At 38.0% G+C, this 15,692-nt stretch overlaps 1 protein-coding gene across 1 annotated transcript in view; it reads left to right on the forward strand.

Annotated features, from left to right (window-relative positions):
* LOC128120569 (vomeronasal type-2 receptor 116-like) overlaps positions 1 to 15,692 on the forward strand; it is a 52,389-nt gene that overhangs the window by 23,786 nt on the left and 12,911 nt on the right. Inside the window, exon 5 of the mRNA XM_052754729.1 lies at positions 6,299 to 6,422. Coding sequence (XP_052610689.1) covers positions 6,299 to 6,422 — 124 coding nt within the window. The remainder of the gene's footprint in view (positions 1 to 6,298; positions 6,423 to 15,692) is intronic.

Consider the following 15,692-nt stretch of genomic DNA (forward strand, 5'->3'; position numbering starts at 1 on the left):
GGCTAGCCAGGACACAGAAAAACTTTCAACTACAACTGCTTCCTACTTTTTCTTCTATCAATGTAACTGGATTTGTGTTGAGGGCTTTGATCCATTTGGAACTGAGTTTTGTGCATGGTGACAGATATAGATCTATTTGCAGTTTTCTACATGTTGACATTCAGTTATGCCAGCACCATTTGTTGAAGATGCTTTCTTTTTTCCATTGTACAATTTTGACTTCTTTGTCAAAAATCAGGTGTTCATAGGTATGTGTGTTAATGTCAGGGTCTTCAATTTGATTCCATTGGTCTACATGTCACTACCAAGCTGTTTTTATTACTATAGCTCTATAGTAAAGCTTGGGGTCAGGGATGGTGATGCCTCCAGGGGTTGCTTTATTGTACAGGATTCTTTTTGCTATCCTGGGTTTTTTGTTTTTCCATATGAAGTTGAATATTGTTCTTTCAAGTCTGTGAAGAATTGTGGTGAGATTTTGATGGGTATTGCATTGAATCTGTAGATTGCTTTTGGGAAGATTGTCATTTTTACTATGTTAATCCTATCTACCCATGAGCATGGGAGATCTTTCCATTTTCTGATGTCTTCTTCAATTTCTTTTTTCAGAAATGTAAAGTTCTTATCATATAGGTCTTTCACTTGCTCAGTTAGAGTTACCTCAAGGTATTTTATATTATCTGTGGCTATTGTAAAGGGTGATGTTATCTGATTTCTTTCTCAGCCCACTTATCATTTGTATATAGGAGGGCTCCTGATTTTTTTGAGTTAATCTTGTATCTTGCCACATTACTGAAGGAGTTTATCAGCTGTAGGAGTTCCCTGGTAGAATTGTTGGGGTCACTTATGTATACTATCATATCGTCTGCAAGTAACAAAAGTTTGGCTTCTTCTTTCAAATATATCCTCTTGATATCCTTTTGTTGTCCCGTTACTATAGCTAGAACTTTGAGTACTATCTTGAATAGATATGGAGAGAGTAGACAGCTCTGTCTTATTCCTGATTTTAGTGGAATTGCTTTGTGTTTTTCTCCATTTAATTTGATGTTAGCTGTTAGCATGCTGTAAATTGCCTTTATTATGTTTAGGTATGTTCCTTGTATTTCTGATCTTTCCAGGACCTTTACATGAATAGGTGTTGGATTTTGTAGAAGGATATTTTAGCATCTAATGAGATGATCATGTTTTTTTTTCTTTCAGTTTGTTTATATGATGAATTACATTGACAGATTTTTATATGTTGAACCATCCTTGCATCCATGGGATAAAGCCTACTTGGTGATGGTGGATAACTTTTTTGATGTGTTCTTGGATTCAGTTTGCAATATTTTATTGAGTATTTTTTCATCAATGTTCATGAGGGAGATTGGTCTGTAATTCTCTTTCTTTGTTGCATCTTTGTGTGGTTTGGGTATCAAGCTAACTGTAGCCTCATAAAAGGAGTTTGGTAATGTTCCTTCTGTTTCTATTGTGTGGAACAATTTGAAGAGTATTGGTATTAACTCTTCTTTGAAAATCTGGTAGAATTATCTGCTAAAACCATTGGGTCCTGTGATTTTTTTGTTTGGGAGACTTTTTTTTTCAGACAGGATTTCTCTGTGTAGCTTTGGAGCCTGTCCTGGAACTTGCTCTCTAGTCCAGGCTGGCCTCGAACTCACAGATATCTGCCTGCCTCTGCCTTCCAAGTGCTGGGATTAAAGGCATGTTCCACAACACCTGGCCAGGTGGGAGACTTTTAATGACTGTTTCTATATCCTTAGGGGTTATAGATGTATTTAAATGGTTTATCTGGTCTTGATTTAACTTTGGTATGTGGTACCTATCCAGAAAATTGTCCATTTCTTTTAGATTTTCTAATTTTGTGGAGTACAGGTTTTTGAAGTATGTCATCATGATTCTCTGGATTTCCTCATTGTCTGTTGCTATGTCTCCGTTTTCATTTCTGATTTTGTAAATTTGGATGCTCTCTCTCTGCCTTTTGGTTAGTTTGGATAAGAGCTTATCTATCTTGTTGATTTTCTCAAAGAACCAACTCTTTTTTTTCTTTGATTCCTTGTGTTGTTTTCTTTGTTTCTATTTTATTGATTTCAGTCCTCAATTTGATTATTTCCTGGTGTCTATTCCTCCTTGGTGAGTTTGCTTCTTTTTGCTCTAGAGCTTTCAGGTGTGCTGTTAAGTCACTAGTATGAGATTTCTCCATCTTCTTTATGTGGGCATTTAGTGCAATGAATTTTCCTCTTAGCATTGCTTTCAAAGTGTCTCATAAGTTTGGGTATGTTGTACATTCATTTTCATTGAATTCTAGGAAGTCTTTAATGTCTTTCTTTATTTCTTCCTTGACCCAGTGGTGATTCAGTTGGGCATTATTCAGTTTTCATAAAATTTTAGATTTTCTGTAACTTTTGTTGTTGTTGAAATCTAACTTTAATCCATGGTGGTCTGATAAAATACAGGAGGTTATTCCAATTTTTTTGTGTCTGTTGAGATTTGCTTTGTGACCAAGCATGTTGCCAATTTTAGAGAAGGTTCCATGGGGTGCTGAGAAGAAGGTATATTCTTTGTTGTTAGGATAGAATGTTCTATAGAGATCTATTAAGTACATTTGAGTTATAATATCTCTTAGTTCCCTTATTTTTCTGTTAGGTTTCTGTCTGGCAGACCTATCCATTGGTGAGAGTGGGGTGTTGCCATCTCCCACTACTAGTGTGTGGGGTTTGATGTGTGATTTAAGCTTTAGTAATGTTTCTTTTACATATGTGGATGCTCTTGTATTTGGGGCCATAAATATTCAGAATTGAGACTTCATCTTGGGTGATTTTTCCTGTGATGAATATGTAATGTCCTTCCTGACTTCTTTCGATTGATTTTAGTTTAAAGTCTATTTTATTAGATACTAGTATAGCTACACCAGCTTGCTTCTTAAATCCATTTGATTGGAAAGTTTTTCCCCAGCCTTTTATTCTGAGGTAGTGTCTGTTTTTGAAGTTGAGGTGTGTTTCTTATATGCAGCAGAAGGATGGTTCCTGATTTTGTATCCATTCTGTTAGTTGTGTGTTTTTATAGGTAAATTAAGTCCATTGATATTGATGGATATTAATGACCAGTGATTGTTAATTCTTATTATCTTTTGGTAGAAGTGTGTGTGTGTTTTTCTCTTCTTTGGGATTTACTGCTGCAGGGTTATCTAGTGCCTGTGTTTTTGTGGGTGTATCTGACTTCCTTTTTTTAAAATTTAGTTTTTCTTTTTTAAAATTTATTTATTTATTTTTCTATTATCAGCTTGATACAGTACAAATTCTTGTCTTAATAGTGAAATGTTTCATTGAGGCTTGCTCAGTAATTGAGTAAAACCAAAACTTATTATAAGCCACAGTCATCCTAGGGTCCCCCATGCTATATACATAGCCTCCATGGTTCTGTGGGTTGCAGTCTGATTGTTCTTTGCTTTATATCTAGAATCCACTTATGAATAAGTATATACATGTTTGTCCTTATGGGTTTGGGTTACCTCACTCAGGATGATTTTTTCTAGTTCCATCCATTTGCCTGCAAATTTCATGCTGTCATTGTTTTTCTCTGCTGAGTAGTACTCCATTGTGTATATGTACCACATTTTCTTAATCCATTCTTCAGTTGACAGGCATCTACGTTGTTTCAAGGTTCTGGCTATTACAAATAGTGCTGCAGTGAACATAGTTGAGCATGTATGTTTGTGGTATGATTGAGCATTCCTTGGGTATATACCCAAGAGTGATATGGCTGGGTCTTGAGGTAGTTCGATTCCCAATTTTCTGAGAAACCACCATACTGATTTCCACAGTGGTTGTACAAGTTTGCATTCCCACCAACAGTGGAGGAGTGTTGCCTTTGCTCTGCATCCTCTCTAACATTGACTGTCATTAGTGTTTTTGATCATAGCCATTCTCACAGGTGTAAGGTGTTATCTCAGAGTCATTTTGATTTGCATTTCTCTGATGATTAAGGATGTTGAGCATTTCTTTAAATGTCTTTCAGCCATTTGTGATTCTTTTTTTGTGAATTCTCTGTTTAGCTCTTTAGTCCATTTTTTAATTGAATTGTTCAGTATTTTTATGTCTAGTTTCTTGAGTTCTTTATATACTGTGGAGATAAGTACTCTGTCAGATGTGGGGTTGGCTTCAGTGCAGAATTCTACCAGATTTTCAAAGAAGGACTAATTCCAATACTCTTCAAATTGTTCCACACAATAGAAATTGACTTCCTTAGGTTGGAATTTTCCTACTAGTGCTTTCTGTAGAGCTGGATTTGTGGATAGGTAATGTTTAAATCTGGTTTTGTCTTGAAATGCCTTGTTTACTCCATCTATGGTGATTGAAAGTTTTGCTGGGTATACTAGTCTAGGCTGGCATCCATGGTCTCGTTTTGTCTGCATTACATCTGTCTAGTACCTTCTGGCTTTCAAAGTCTCCATTGAGAAGTCGAGTGTTATTCTGATGGGTCTGCCTTTATAAGTCACTTGGCCTTTTTCCTTTGCTGCTCTTAATATTCTTTCTTCATTCTGTATGTTTAGTGGTTTAATTATTATGTGTTCAGGGGACTTTTTGGGGGGTCTAGTCTATTTGGTGTTCTATAGGCTTCTTGTATCTTCATAGGTATTTCCTTCTTTATGAAGGGAAAATTTTCTTCCATGATTATGTTGAATATATTTTCTGTGCGTTTGAGTTGGTATTCTTCTCCTTCTTCTATCCCTATTATTCTTAGGTTTGGTCTTTGCATGGTGTCCCAGATTTCCTGGACGTTTTGTGTTATGATTATGTTGGCTTTAATGTTTTCTTTGACTGAGGAATCTATTTCCTCTATCGTATATTCAGCGCCAGAGATTCTCTCTTCCATCTCTTGCATTCTGTTGGTTATGCTTGCATCTGTGTTTCCTGTTCATTTACTCAGATTTTCTATTTCCAGCATTCCCTCAGTTTGTGTCTTCTTTATTGCCTCTATTTCAGTTTTCAAATCTTGAGCTGTTTCCTTCATCTGTTTAATTGCCCTTTTTTTTAAGGGATTTATTGATTTCTTCCAATTTTTTTGTTTATCTTTCCTTGATTTCTTTAAGGGAATTTTTCATTTCCTCTTTAAAGACCTCTATCATCTTCTTAAAATCATTTTAAAGGTCAATTTATTCTGCTTCTTCTGGATTGGGATGTTCAGGTCTTACTGATGTAGAACCACTAGGTTCTAGTTTTGCCATATTGGTCTTTATATTGTTGACTGTATTTTTGCACTGGTGTGTACTCATCTCTTTCTCTACTTGGTGAAAGTGGTGTCTGTGTCTGAGGGAGCCTCTCTTGGTTCGATTCATAGTCTTGGTCCAATGGGAACTCTTGGTCTAATTGGAGCTCTTGGTCTAGTTGGTGCTGATGGACTCTGTGTCTCAGGGAACAGCTGTGGTCTCAGAGGGTGAGTGGGTTTAGGAGGTGGAGTGGGGCTTTTACTTACAGGGTCCAGTGGGGGATGGTGGTAGTCTGACCTGCCTGCAAGAGACCTGCATGCTGGCCTCAAACTGGGACTGCAACGGGTAGTGGTGAGGGGGCACAGGGATGTGCCTCTGGGCCCAAAGCCTGGAGGCTGTGTTGATCACCTATGAGAACAAAGACTCACCTCTTAGTCTAATCAGCACTCTCTGAAGTATAGTTGTTAAGTGATTAACTAAGAAGGCTATTGATGAAAATTCTAAGTGATGATGTCACTAATGTTTGGAAGAAAAAACATAGCACTATTCTAAATATGGGGAGTCAAGGATAAAAGTCACAGTAATGGATCATAATTCAGTGTCTATGGGCTATCAACATATGATGGTGTCAGGAGAAGCTGTGGCCATCCACCAATGGCTATACGCTCTTTCATGAGAAATCTAAATCAGACTGAATGGTTGTGACTACAAGCTGGGAAGGTAAAGGTAGAAATGGATAGAGAAGTCTGACTGGGTTTATGTCTGACAACTCAGCTGTTCCATAATTCATACAAGGAAGGATTTCTGGCATGCTGTCTCATAGGAGAAAATATATAGATGTCCTACACATTTTAAAACAGCTAGCAGAAGTTAGTCACAGTTGGGACACCATAAAGAAATTTTGAACTTTCAGTATCAGGAAGTGTGATAACTTCAACTCTACATTCTACACTACCAAATGGAAACTTCACAGTGCCTCATAAATATGTACAATTTTCAGAGTCTGCTTGCAGTTTAGGTAATTTAGTTTAAAAATATTTTAAGGCTGTGACTGATGCACAAAATTATGATGATTTTTTTCTGTGTTGCCCTCAGACTCCTCAATCTGTATGTACACAGAGCTGTGGTCCAGGTTTCTGGAAAATTCTAGAAGATGAAAGACCTGTCTGCTGTTTTTCTTGTGTGCTTTGTCCAGAGAGTTACATTTCCAACCAGACAGGTAGAGAATTAATATTTTCCTCAATCTGCTTGTGAATGTAGAAGGAGAAAACTGAGACATGACTTGGTGTTGTGATGCAGCACCGTTCTCCATATCTTTTTCACTCATCCCCATATTCATTAGTAATCACTGCTGATGCCACACAATGTGTGAACATTTGAGTGGCAGCCCTCATGTTATTGTGTCATCTGCATCCCTACTTACCAAAACTGCCTTTCATTACATGGTAGTTTCATCTCAGCTCTTGCAGTGATCCATGCTATGTATTACCAGGCAATATGAGGTGTGCAAGTGTCCAGGATGCATGTGTATTCCCTGAATAAATGAATCCAATGATTCTTTCCTGAAAATAATTCCTGGACAAGTGCATGTGGGGCTGTTTCCTAAATGTACCATATAAAGAATTAAGTTTATAACATTTAAAATTGTCATTTGGAATATTAAACATAGTATGAAAAACAAGTCTTTGTAAAGGAAGGTACAGCTGTTGACCTTTGTCTAGGATGGTGGTCAGCCCTGAGATCTTATATACAGCTAATATTATACAGACATAACAGGTGGTATTTAGGAATACATGCATGCATGCACATGCACAAATCAACAATTAATGAAAACGAGGAATAAATTTAATAGAAAACAAGACTATGTTGAGTCCAGGAGAGGGATTAGAGGGAAAATGAGAAGAGAGGTAATGAGGTAATTTTATTACGATTTAAATAATGAAAGATAACATAAAGAAAAATTGGTGAAAGTAAAATATGAAATCCTGATAATGATGACAATCTACTGTTTAACTACTGGCTTCAATAAAACCAACACTTAAGCAACTGTGTAACAAATGGAATGTGTTATAACACCAAAATGAAAGTTGGAGAGATTAATTAAATAGAATTTATTTTTCTAAAAGCTAATGTTACCATAGGTTAAATTACTGGCAGAGTGCTATGTGATTATCATCATCATAAGGGCAGGATAATTGGAAATATCTAATTCCTTAATGGATATCTTCAGGTTAAGAAAAGATTATTAAAAATAACTTTTCTGATTATTTTGATATGTGCATGCATGTATGTGCCATAGCTCACATATGGAGGACACAGGACATCTTTGTAGAGCTGGGGCATCTTCCTTGACTTTGACATGTGTTTAGAGTTCAAGCTCAGGTTATCAGGTTGGCATGGTAAGCCCTTTTCTCTACAGAATTATATATTATACTAACACCTACTCTGATTCTTAGAGCAATTGCTACATCAAGCATTTGTTTTTTTGTTTCCTTTTCTTTTGATTTTGAAATTATAAAGTGATTGTGTTATTTCTTTTTTCTTTTCCTTGATGTGAAACATGTCATATACACCTCATTACTCTCTTTCACATTAACAGCCTCTTTTTCATTGATTGGGTTATAATCATGTATGTATTCATATGAATTACTAATATAACTGGATTATTCTGTAGGACATTACTTGCATATATGTTCTTAGGGCTGACCATTTTGTATGGAGTGACAAACTGTGCTCTTCCCTGGGGAAGAACATTTCTCCCCCTCTCAACATTTTGTGGTTGCATTCTGTTCTTTGGGTAGGGTTGGGGCATTGTGGTCATTCTCCTGAATACTTTGGCATGTCTGCTGCTGTTGTCCCTGGTCAGTTCCACATATCCAGGTGGTCATGTTGGTAGGACTTATGGGTTTAGCTTATGATGTTACTAGGAGACACAATCTCACAGACAAACCCCTGAACTTTTGTTTCTTATGATCTTTCCACACCCTAATCTGAAATGTTCTGTGAGCCTTAGGTTTGGGAATGATATTGGAGATTTATCCACTGGAGATGGCCTCCACAAATCTCCATTTGATTGGTCCATAATGTTCTCATCTGTTGTGAAGAGAAGTTTTCTTGCTGGGGGTGTGTGTGGTGAAGACTACCATTATCTGTGGGTGTCAGAACAAACATTTACAGATTGTTGTTACAGATTATACTAGTTTAGTAAATTAGTAATAATCATGACTTCACTATCACTGAGTACTTAGGTTTCAGGCATAGGAATGGTTTCTTTATTGTTGAGTGGGTCTTGAGTCCTATTTAAAGAGCTCTTGATTACTGTCAAGGTATGCAGGCCACTACCGCACCCTTAGGGGTTTGTGCTATGCTGGTCATTGATATGGCTCTCAGTGAACATAGCAGGCTAGGACTGTTGGTTGTCTCCATCATTTGGAAGCTTGCATGATGTCTTCTGGTACTGTGAAAACAATCCTCAGGGAAAGGGCATTCATATAAGTTCCACCTCAAGGGTCTCTGGGCTCTGTTTCTGAAGTTCATGGTGTCATCAGCAGTAGGGACTTACTTTTCAACTCTGCAGGATAAACAAGGGCAACAGTGATAGGTGATATGCTTTGGGAACCCCTTCACCAACCCTGGACAACAACTCCAAAGGAAGCTTCTCATGTCTGGTGTTGGCTTTGTGTTTATAGTCTTTTTCTTGGAGAGAGGAGCATCAGCACAGAGGAGAAAGGTTTATTAAAGCTATATGTATCAGTATAAAGAGAATTAATGGTATTGTAGGGTTTTTCTAGTTATAGTAATATTATGAGTCTCTGTGGTTTTCAGACATCCTTACTGATATTTTACCACCTCCCTCCTTCTTCCGTATTTACTTCCCTTCCTCTTCCCTAAAGTTCCCCCGTCCCATTTTTCCTTTTCGATCACATCATTTATTCCGGACATCCTTATTGTTATTTCAGTCTCTTCCCTCCCTCACCTGTATTTATCTCCCTCTTAACTCCATGATTAGAGTCTCCCTCTTTTGCATTTCCCCATTCTGGTCATTTCTTTTCTGCTATTCCATTTTGTTATTCCCCAGCTCCCGCAGTGGTCCTGCTCAGTTTCCTGTCTTCTGCAGTTTCTCCAGGACATGTACTTACATCTGAAGATTTGGAGCTAGGAGCCTCAGATGAGAAAGAACATGTGACATTTGTCTTGGTGGGTCAGGATTTTTTGACTCAATATAATCTTTTCTAGTTCCACCCACATATCCACAGTGTTTATGATTTCATTTTTCTCTATACTCAAATGGTTTTCCATGGATTATGTGTATCACAGTTTTATTATCCACTAGTCAGTTCTAGATTATTTAGCTGTTTTTCTATTTCCTAACTGCTGTAAACAAAGCTGCATTGCACATGCAGAGCAGATACCTGTGGAGCAGGATGTGGAGTCTTAGGGATGTAAGACAAGGAGTGGTACTGTTGGGTCATGGGGCAGAATTACTTTTAGCCTTTTGAGAATTCCCCATGCTAATTACCAAAGTGACTGCCCCAGTTACAATCCCACCATAAATGAATGAGGATTTCCTTTTCCTCTGTGTCACTCAAGCATTTGTCGGTTGTTTTGTGGATCTTTATATTCTTCCTGGGGTAACATGAAATCTAAAGTTGTTTTCATTTATGTTTCCATAGTTGCTAAGGATGACAAACTCTTTTGAATTATTTCTTAGCCATTTTATTTCCAACTGAAACTCTCTTTTCAGATCCCAGGATCATTTCTTATAGAATAGGTCATTTGTTTTTTAAGACTTTGTTTCTTTCACTTCTTTGTATATTCTGGATATCAATTCACTGTCAGATATATACCTGGCAAAGATTCTCTCCTATTCTGCAGGCTTTATCCCCACTCAGTTGACTGTTTCTTTGGCTGTAAAGAGGCATTTTATTTCATGAAGTCCTATTTTTCAATTGTTAGCCTCAATTCTTGGGCAAATGGAATTCTATTAAGAAAGTCTTTCCCTAAACCTGGATCACGGAGACTTTTACCTATGTTTTCTTCTAACAATTTCAGTGTTCCTGTTTTCAGGTTCAGGTCTTTGATCCTTTGGAGTTACAATTAGCAACGGTGCTAGATATGGGCGTAATTGCATTTTTCTACTTGTGGAACTCCCATTTTTCAAAGAACATGTCTTCATGATGCTTTCAATTCTCTATTTTGTTTTTAGTGTCTTTATTGAATATTAAATGACTAATCTAACATGTGCTCAAGTTTGGGTTTTGGATTTATGTGTTGGTCTACAGATATATTTTTCTGCCAGTGCCATATTATTTTGTGGTTGTTTTTGGCACAGCCATATCTGAATGTAATGGCAGAAGTCATAAAGCCAGCACAGCTGCTTAACAAAGATCCAGCAAAGCTGAGCCACATGATGGCTGCCATGCCACCTTTGGTTTTCATCTCCACCTGTTACAAACTTGGGGTACTTTTAATATTTGTACAATTTGGGGATGTTGGATTGATGAAAAATTCCATATGAATCATTTATGCCTTCTCCAAGGAATGCTGCTTCTACGTTTATCCAGGAAAATCTGAACAGACTATCCCCCCCCCACTTTGAGGGAGATATCCTTATCTACTTGAAGATCTTCCTTATGCCTTGGAGGTTGTGACACATAAAGAAGAAGCCAGAGGTCTCTTCATGAGGCTATGAGACATTCTTGAATCATTTGTCCCTGTACTTATACTGGAACAAGATATTCAAAACAAAGTAAATTCAAAAAGGTCAACAAGATCCGGTGGGCTAGAGCAGTTGGCCACAGTTCAGATTACAAGGCTCTTCCCACTGTACACTCAGACATTTATGTGGCATACAACTCTGTAGAAGGAGTCTTAAAAGTTTTTATTAATAAAATCAAACCTGAGGCCAGTTATTGGGGTGAATACTGGAAGATCAGAGAAACAGAACAAGCCACAGCTACCTTACCTCACCAGTTCCTCAGCTGGTCCTGTTTCCTCAGACTGGAAGCTTCTCAGTCCTCATTCAGAATGGGTCTCTGCTGAACTGCTGCTAGAAGCCTGAAAGCTTAACCAGCCAAATGCTTCTAGTTTCTGGTCTTCATGCCTTATATATCTTTCTGTTTTTGCCATCACTCCCTGGGATGAAAGGCTCACTTCTTGGGATTAAAGGTGTGTGTCACCATGTCTGGCTGTTTCCAATGTGGCCTTGAACAGATGGATTTCTGCCTCTGGAATGCTAGGATTAAAGGCATGTGCTACCACTGCCTATCCTAAGTATCTAGTGGCTTTCCAGTTCTCTGACCCCAGATAAGTTTATTAGGGTGCACAATATTTTGGGGAACACAATACCATCACACAACTCTGCCTTACATAGAGACATATTGATAAGTAAAGTATGGAGAGGAAAGATGATAAAAGTATGAGGTGTTAGGACCTCCCTCTCTTAGAAGTTAGCTCATGTAGAGCCACTATAATGTCATATGACCAAGGAATAACAGAATGCCAGGATTACACATATAGACAAATTCTATAAGGATATAAATGTGAACATTGATTGTATTATGCCAGAATTTGAATAATAACTGCAGCAGCTTTAGCCTGAGGATTTTTCCTGGGCACTCTGACCACTAATAGTTAATAATACACTGCTTGGGACACGGCAAAATGCCCAAGGTAGTTGAAGATTTTTGTTTTGGTCTAATGTCCTCGAAGCAACCAAAACAACATGAGCACAGGCTGTCATATGCCTCTAGATTCTCAAAAATTGGGTTATGGGGTTTATGAATAAGAATGATAACTCTGTTTATTAATGATGTCAAAACTTGAGGGGAAATGACTGGAAATGATAACTCTGTTCTGTCATAGTTTACTAATGATGACTAAAAGATGAGCAAAAGGAAGTGAAACATATGTCCAAAAACATAATGATATGATCTATGTTTTGGAACATCATGAATGTATCCCTGCTAACTAAATTCTGAATAAATAAAGAAACACTCTGGCTGCTAGTCAGACAGGCTGCAAGATTCTCCTGACCACCATGGCCTGGCTCACTTCATTCTCCCATGGACACCTTACATCCTCTGCAGGACCCATACACCACCGGGGAATGGCTCACGGAAAGTTTTGATGTTATTTATTTATTTATTTTTACTATGCCTTTATAATATATCATAAAATTCAGAATGGTAATCCTTCTATCATAGTTATTTTTTATTTAGTATTATTTTGGTCTCCTTGGTGTGTTGAATTTTGGTATAGTTTTTTTTCTATCTGCAACAAATGAGATCAAGATTTTGATTGGGTTTGCATTGAATTTATAAATAGCTTTCAGTAGAATGTTCACTTTCATAAAGTTAATTCTACCAATCAGTGATCATAGGATGGGATGTCTTTTCATTTTCTACTGTTTTTCCTGTTTTTTCAGGGGTTTAAAGTTCTCCTGTCAAAGTCCTTTGCTTCCTTGCTTAGATTTATTCTTCCGAGATCAGATGAGATCGGGCGCGTTCAGGGTGGTATGGCCATAGACAACTTAGATTTATTCTTAAGTAATTTATTTTCTTTAGGAGAATTGTGAATGGGAGTCTGTCCATGCTCTCCTTCCTATGTTTGTTGTTAGTGTATAAAAAGACATTGATTTGTGCAAGATGATTCTGTATCCTGTCACATAGTTGTATTTGTTAATCATTTCAAGAATTTTTGTGGTATATTTTGGGGGAATCTCTAGTGTATAATACCATATCATCTGCAAATAGGGATAATTTGACTTCTTTCTCTATTTGTATTCCTTTAACTTACTTATTTTGCCTTATTGCTCCAGCTAATACTTTGAACACAATATTGAAAAGGAGTAGGAGTGGTGGACTTAGTTGTCTAATTTCTTACTACATTTAAGTTTTAAGTTTTTCTCCATTGAGAATGATATTGCCTATGGGTTTCTTATATATTGCTTTTATTGTGTTGAGGTATGTTTCCTTTTTCTGTATGTTGTCTAGAACATTTATGATAAAGGGAGTTGAATTCTGTCACCATTTTTCATCTATTGAGATGTTCATGTGACTTCTGTCTATAATCCATTTATGTGGATTTTACATTTATTGAGTTGAATATGTTGAACTATTCCTACATTTCAATGATAAGACTATCTTAGTCATGGTATACAATAGTTTGATGTGAGTCTGTATTCTATTTGCAAACATTTTATTGAGTCTATGTTTATCAGGGATAATGGCATGTGGTTTTCTTGTTTTTGTTGTGGCATTCCCTGGTTTTGGTATTAGAATGAAAATGGCTTTCTAAGGGAGCTTGGAAATGATCCTTCTCTTCTATTTTTGAAATATTTTAAGAAGGTCTGACTGTATATCTTCTTTGAATGTCTGGTGGAATTCTACTGTGAGTTCATCTGGACCTGGACATTTTTATAGCTGGAAGGAATTTATTGTTGTTTCAATCTGCTGTGTATTATGTGTTTGTTTAGCTTGTTGACTTGGTGTTTTGATTTTTTATGGTTTGGCCGAATCTAGAAACTTATCCATTTCATATAGGTTTTCAAGAACACTGGAATACAGGTTTTCTTTTGTTTTTTATAATAGTCCCTTACAATATTCTATGCTTCTTGGTGTTTATTGTAATATTTCCCTGTCATTTCTGATTTCTTTTTCTTTTCTTTTTTCTTTTTGTCATTTCTGATTTCTAAATCTGATTCCTCCATTTCTTTCTTTGGGCTACTTGAACCAAGTGTCTGTCTTTACTTATCTCCTCAAAGAGTCAGTTCTTATGTTGGTTGCTTCTTTGTATTGTTTTCTTGGTTTCTATTTCATTTATTTCTGCTCTGATTTTTGTGGTGGTATTGTGTTCCCCAAAATATTGTGCACCCTAATAAACTTATCTGGGGTCAGAGACAGAACAGCCACAATATTAAACATAGAGGATAGGCAGTGGTAGCACATGCCTTTAATCCTAGCATTCCAGAGGCAGAAATCCATTTGTTCAAGGCCACATTGGAAACAGCCAGGCATGGTGACACACACCTTTAATCCCAGAAAGCGAGCCTTTAATCCCAGGGAGTGATGGTAGAAAGCAGAAAGGTATATACGGCGTGAGGGCCAGAAACTAGAAGCATTTGGCTGGTTAAGCTTTTAGGCTTCTAGCAGCAGTTCAGCTGAGAGCCATTGGGATGAGGACACAGAAGCTTCCAGTCTGAGGAGACAGAATCAGCTGAGGAACTGGTGAGGTAAGGTAGCTGTGGCTTGTTCTGTTTCTCTGATCTTCCAGCATTCACCCCAATAACTGGCCTCAGGTTTTTTTTTAATTTATTTTAATTTATTTTGCAGTACAATTCAGTTCTACATATCAGCCACGGATTCCCTTGTTCTCCCCCCTCCTATCCCCCTCACCTTCCCCCCAAACCCCCCCCATTCCCATCTCCTCCAGGGCAAAGCCTTCCCCACAGACTGAGGTCAACCTGGTAGACTCAGTCCAGGTAGGTCTAGTCCCCTCCTCCCAGGCTGAGCCAAACAATCCTGCATAGGCCCCAGGTTTCAAACAGCCAACTCATGCAATGAGCACAAGATCTGGTCCCACTGCCTGGATGCCTCCCAAACAGATCAAGCCAATCAACTGTCTCACCCATTCGGAGGGCCTGATCCAGTGGGGACCCCTCAGCCATTGGTTCATAGTTCATGTGTTTCCATTCATTTGGCTATTTGTCCCTGTGCTTTATCCAACCTTGGTCTCAACAATTCTCACTCATATAAACCCTCCTCATTCTCGCTAATTGGACTCCCAGAGATCCACCTGGGGCCTAGTCATGGATCTCTGCATCCAGATCCCTCAGCAGTTGGATGAGGTTTCTAGCACAACAATTAGGGTGTTTGGCCATCCCATCACCAGAGTAGGTCAGTTCGGGCTGTATCTCGACCATTGCCAGCAGTCTGTTGTGGGGGTATCTTTGTGGATTTCTGTGGGCCTCTCTAGCACTTTGCTTCTTCCTATTCTCATGTGGTCTTCATTTACCATGGTCTCCTATTCCTTGTTCTCCCTCTCTGTTGTTGATCCAGCTGGGATCTCCCGCTCCCCCAAGCTCTCTTTCCCTCAACCCTCGCCTTTCATTACCCCCACTCATGTCCAGGCTGTTCATGTAGATCTCTTCCATTTCTCTGTCATTGGGTGATCCCTGTGTCTTTCTTGGGGTCCTGTTTTCCAGGTAGCCTCCCTGGAGATGTGAGTAGCAGACAAGTCATCCTTGTTTCATGTATAGTATCCTGCTATGAGTGAGTACATACCATGTTTGTCTTTCTGAGTCTGGGTTACCTCACTCAGGATGATTTTTTCTAGATCCATCCATTTGTCTGCAAACCTCATGATGCCATTGTTTTTCTCTGCTGAGTAGTATTCCATTGTGTATATGTACCACATTTTGTTTATCCATTCTTCAGTTGAAGGGCATCTGGGTTGTTTCCATGTTCTGGCTATTACAAACAATGCTGAT

The sequence above is a fragment of the Peromyscus californicus genome, unplaced genomic scaffold (assembly GCF_007827085.1).
Source record: "Peromyscus californicus insignis strain IS unplaced genomic scaffold, ASM782708v3 Scaffold_2__1_contigs__length_46816999, whole genome shotgun sequence".
Classification (NCBI taxonomy): Eukaryota; Metazoa; Chordata; class Mammalia; order Rodentia; family Cricetidae; genus Peromyscus; species Peromyscus californicus.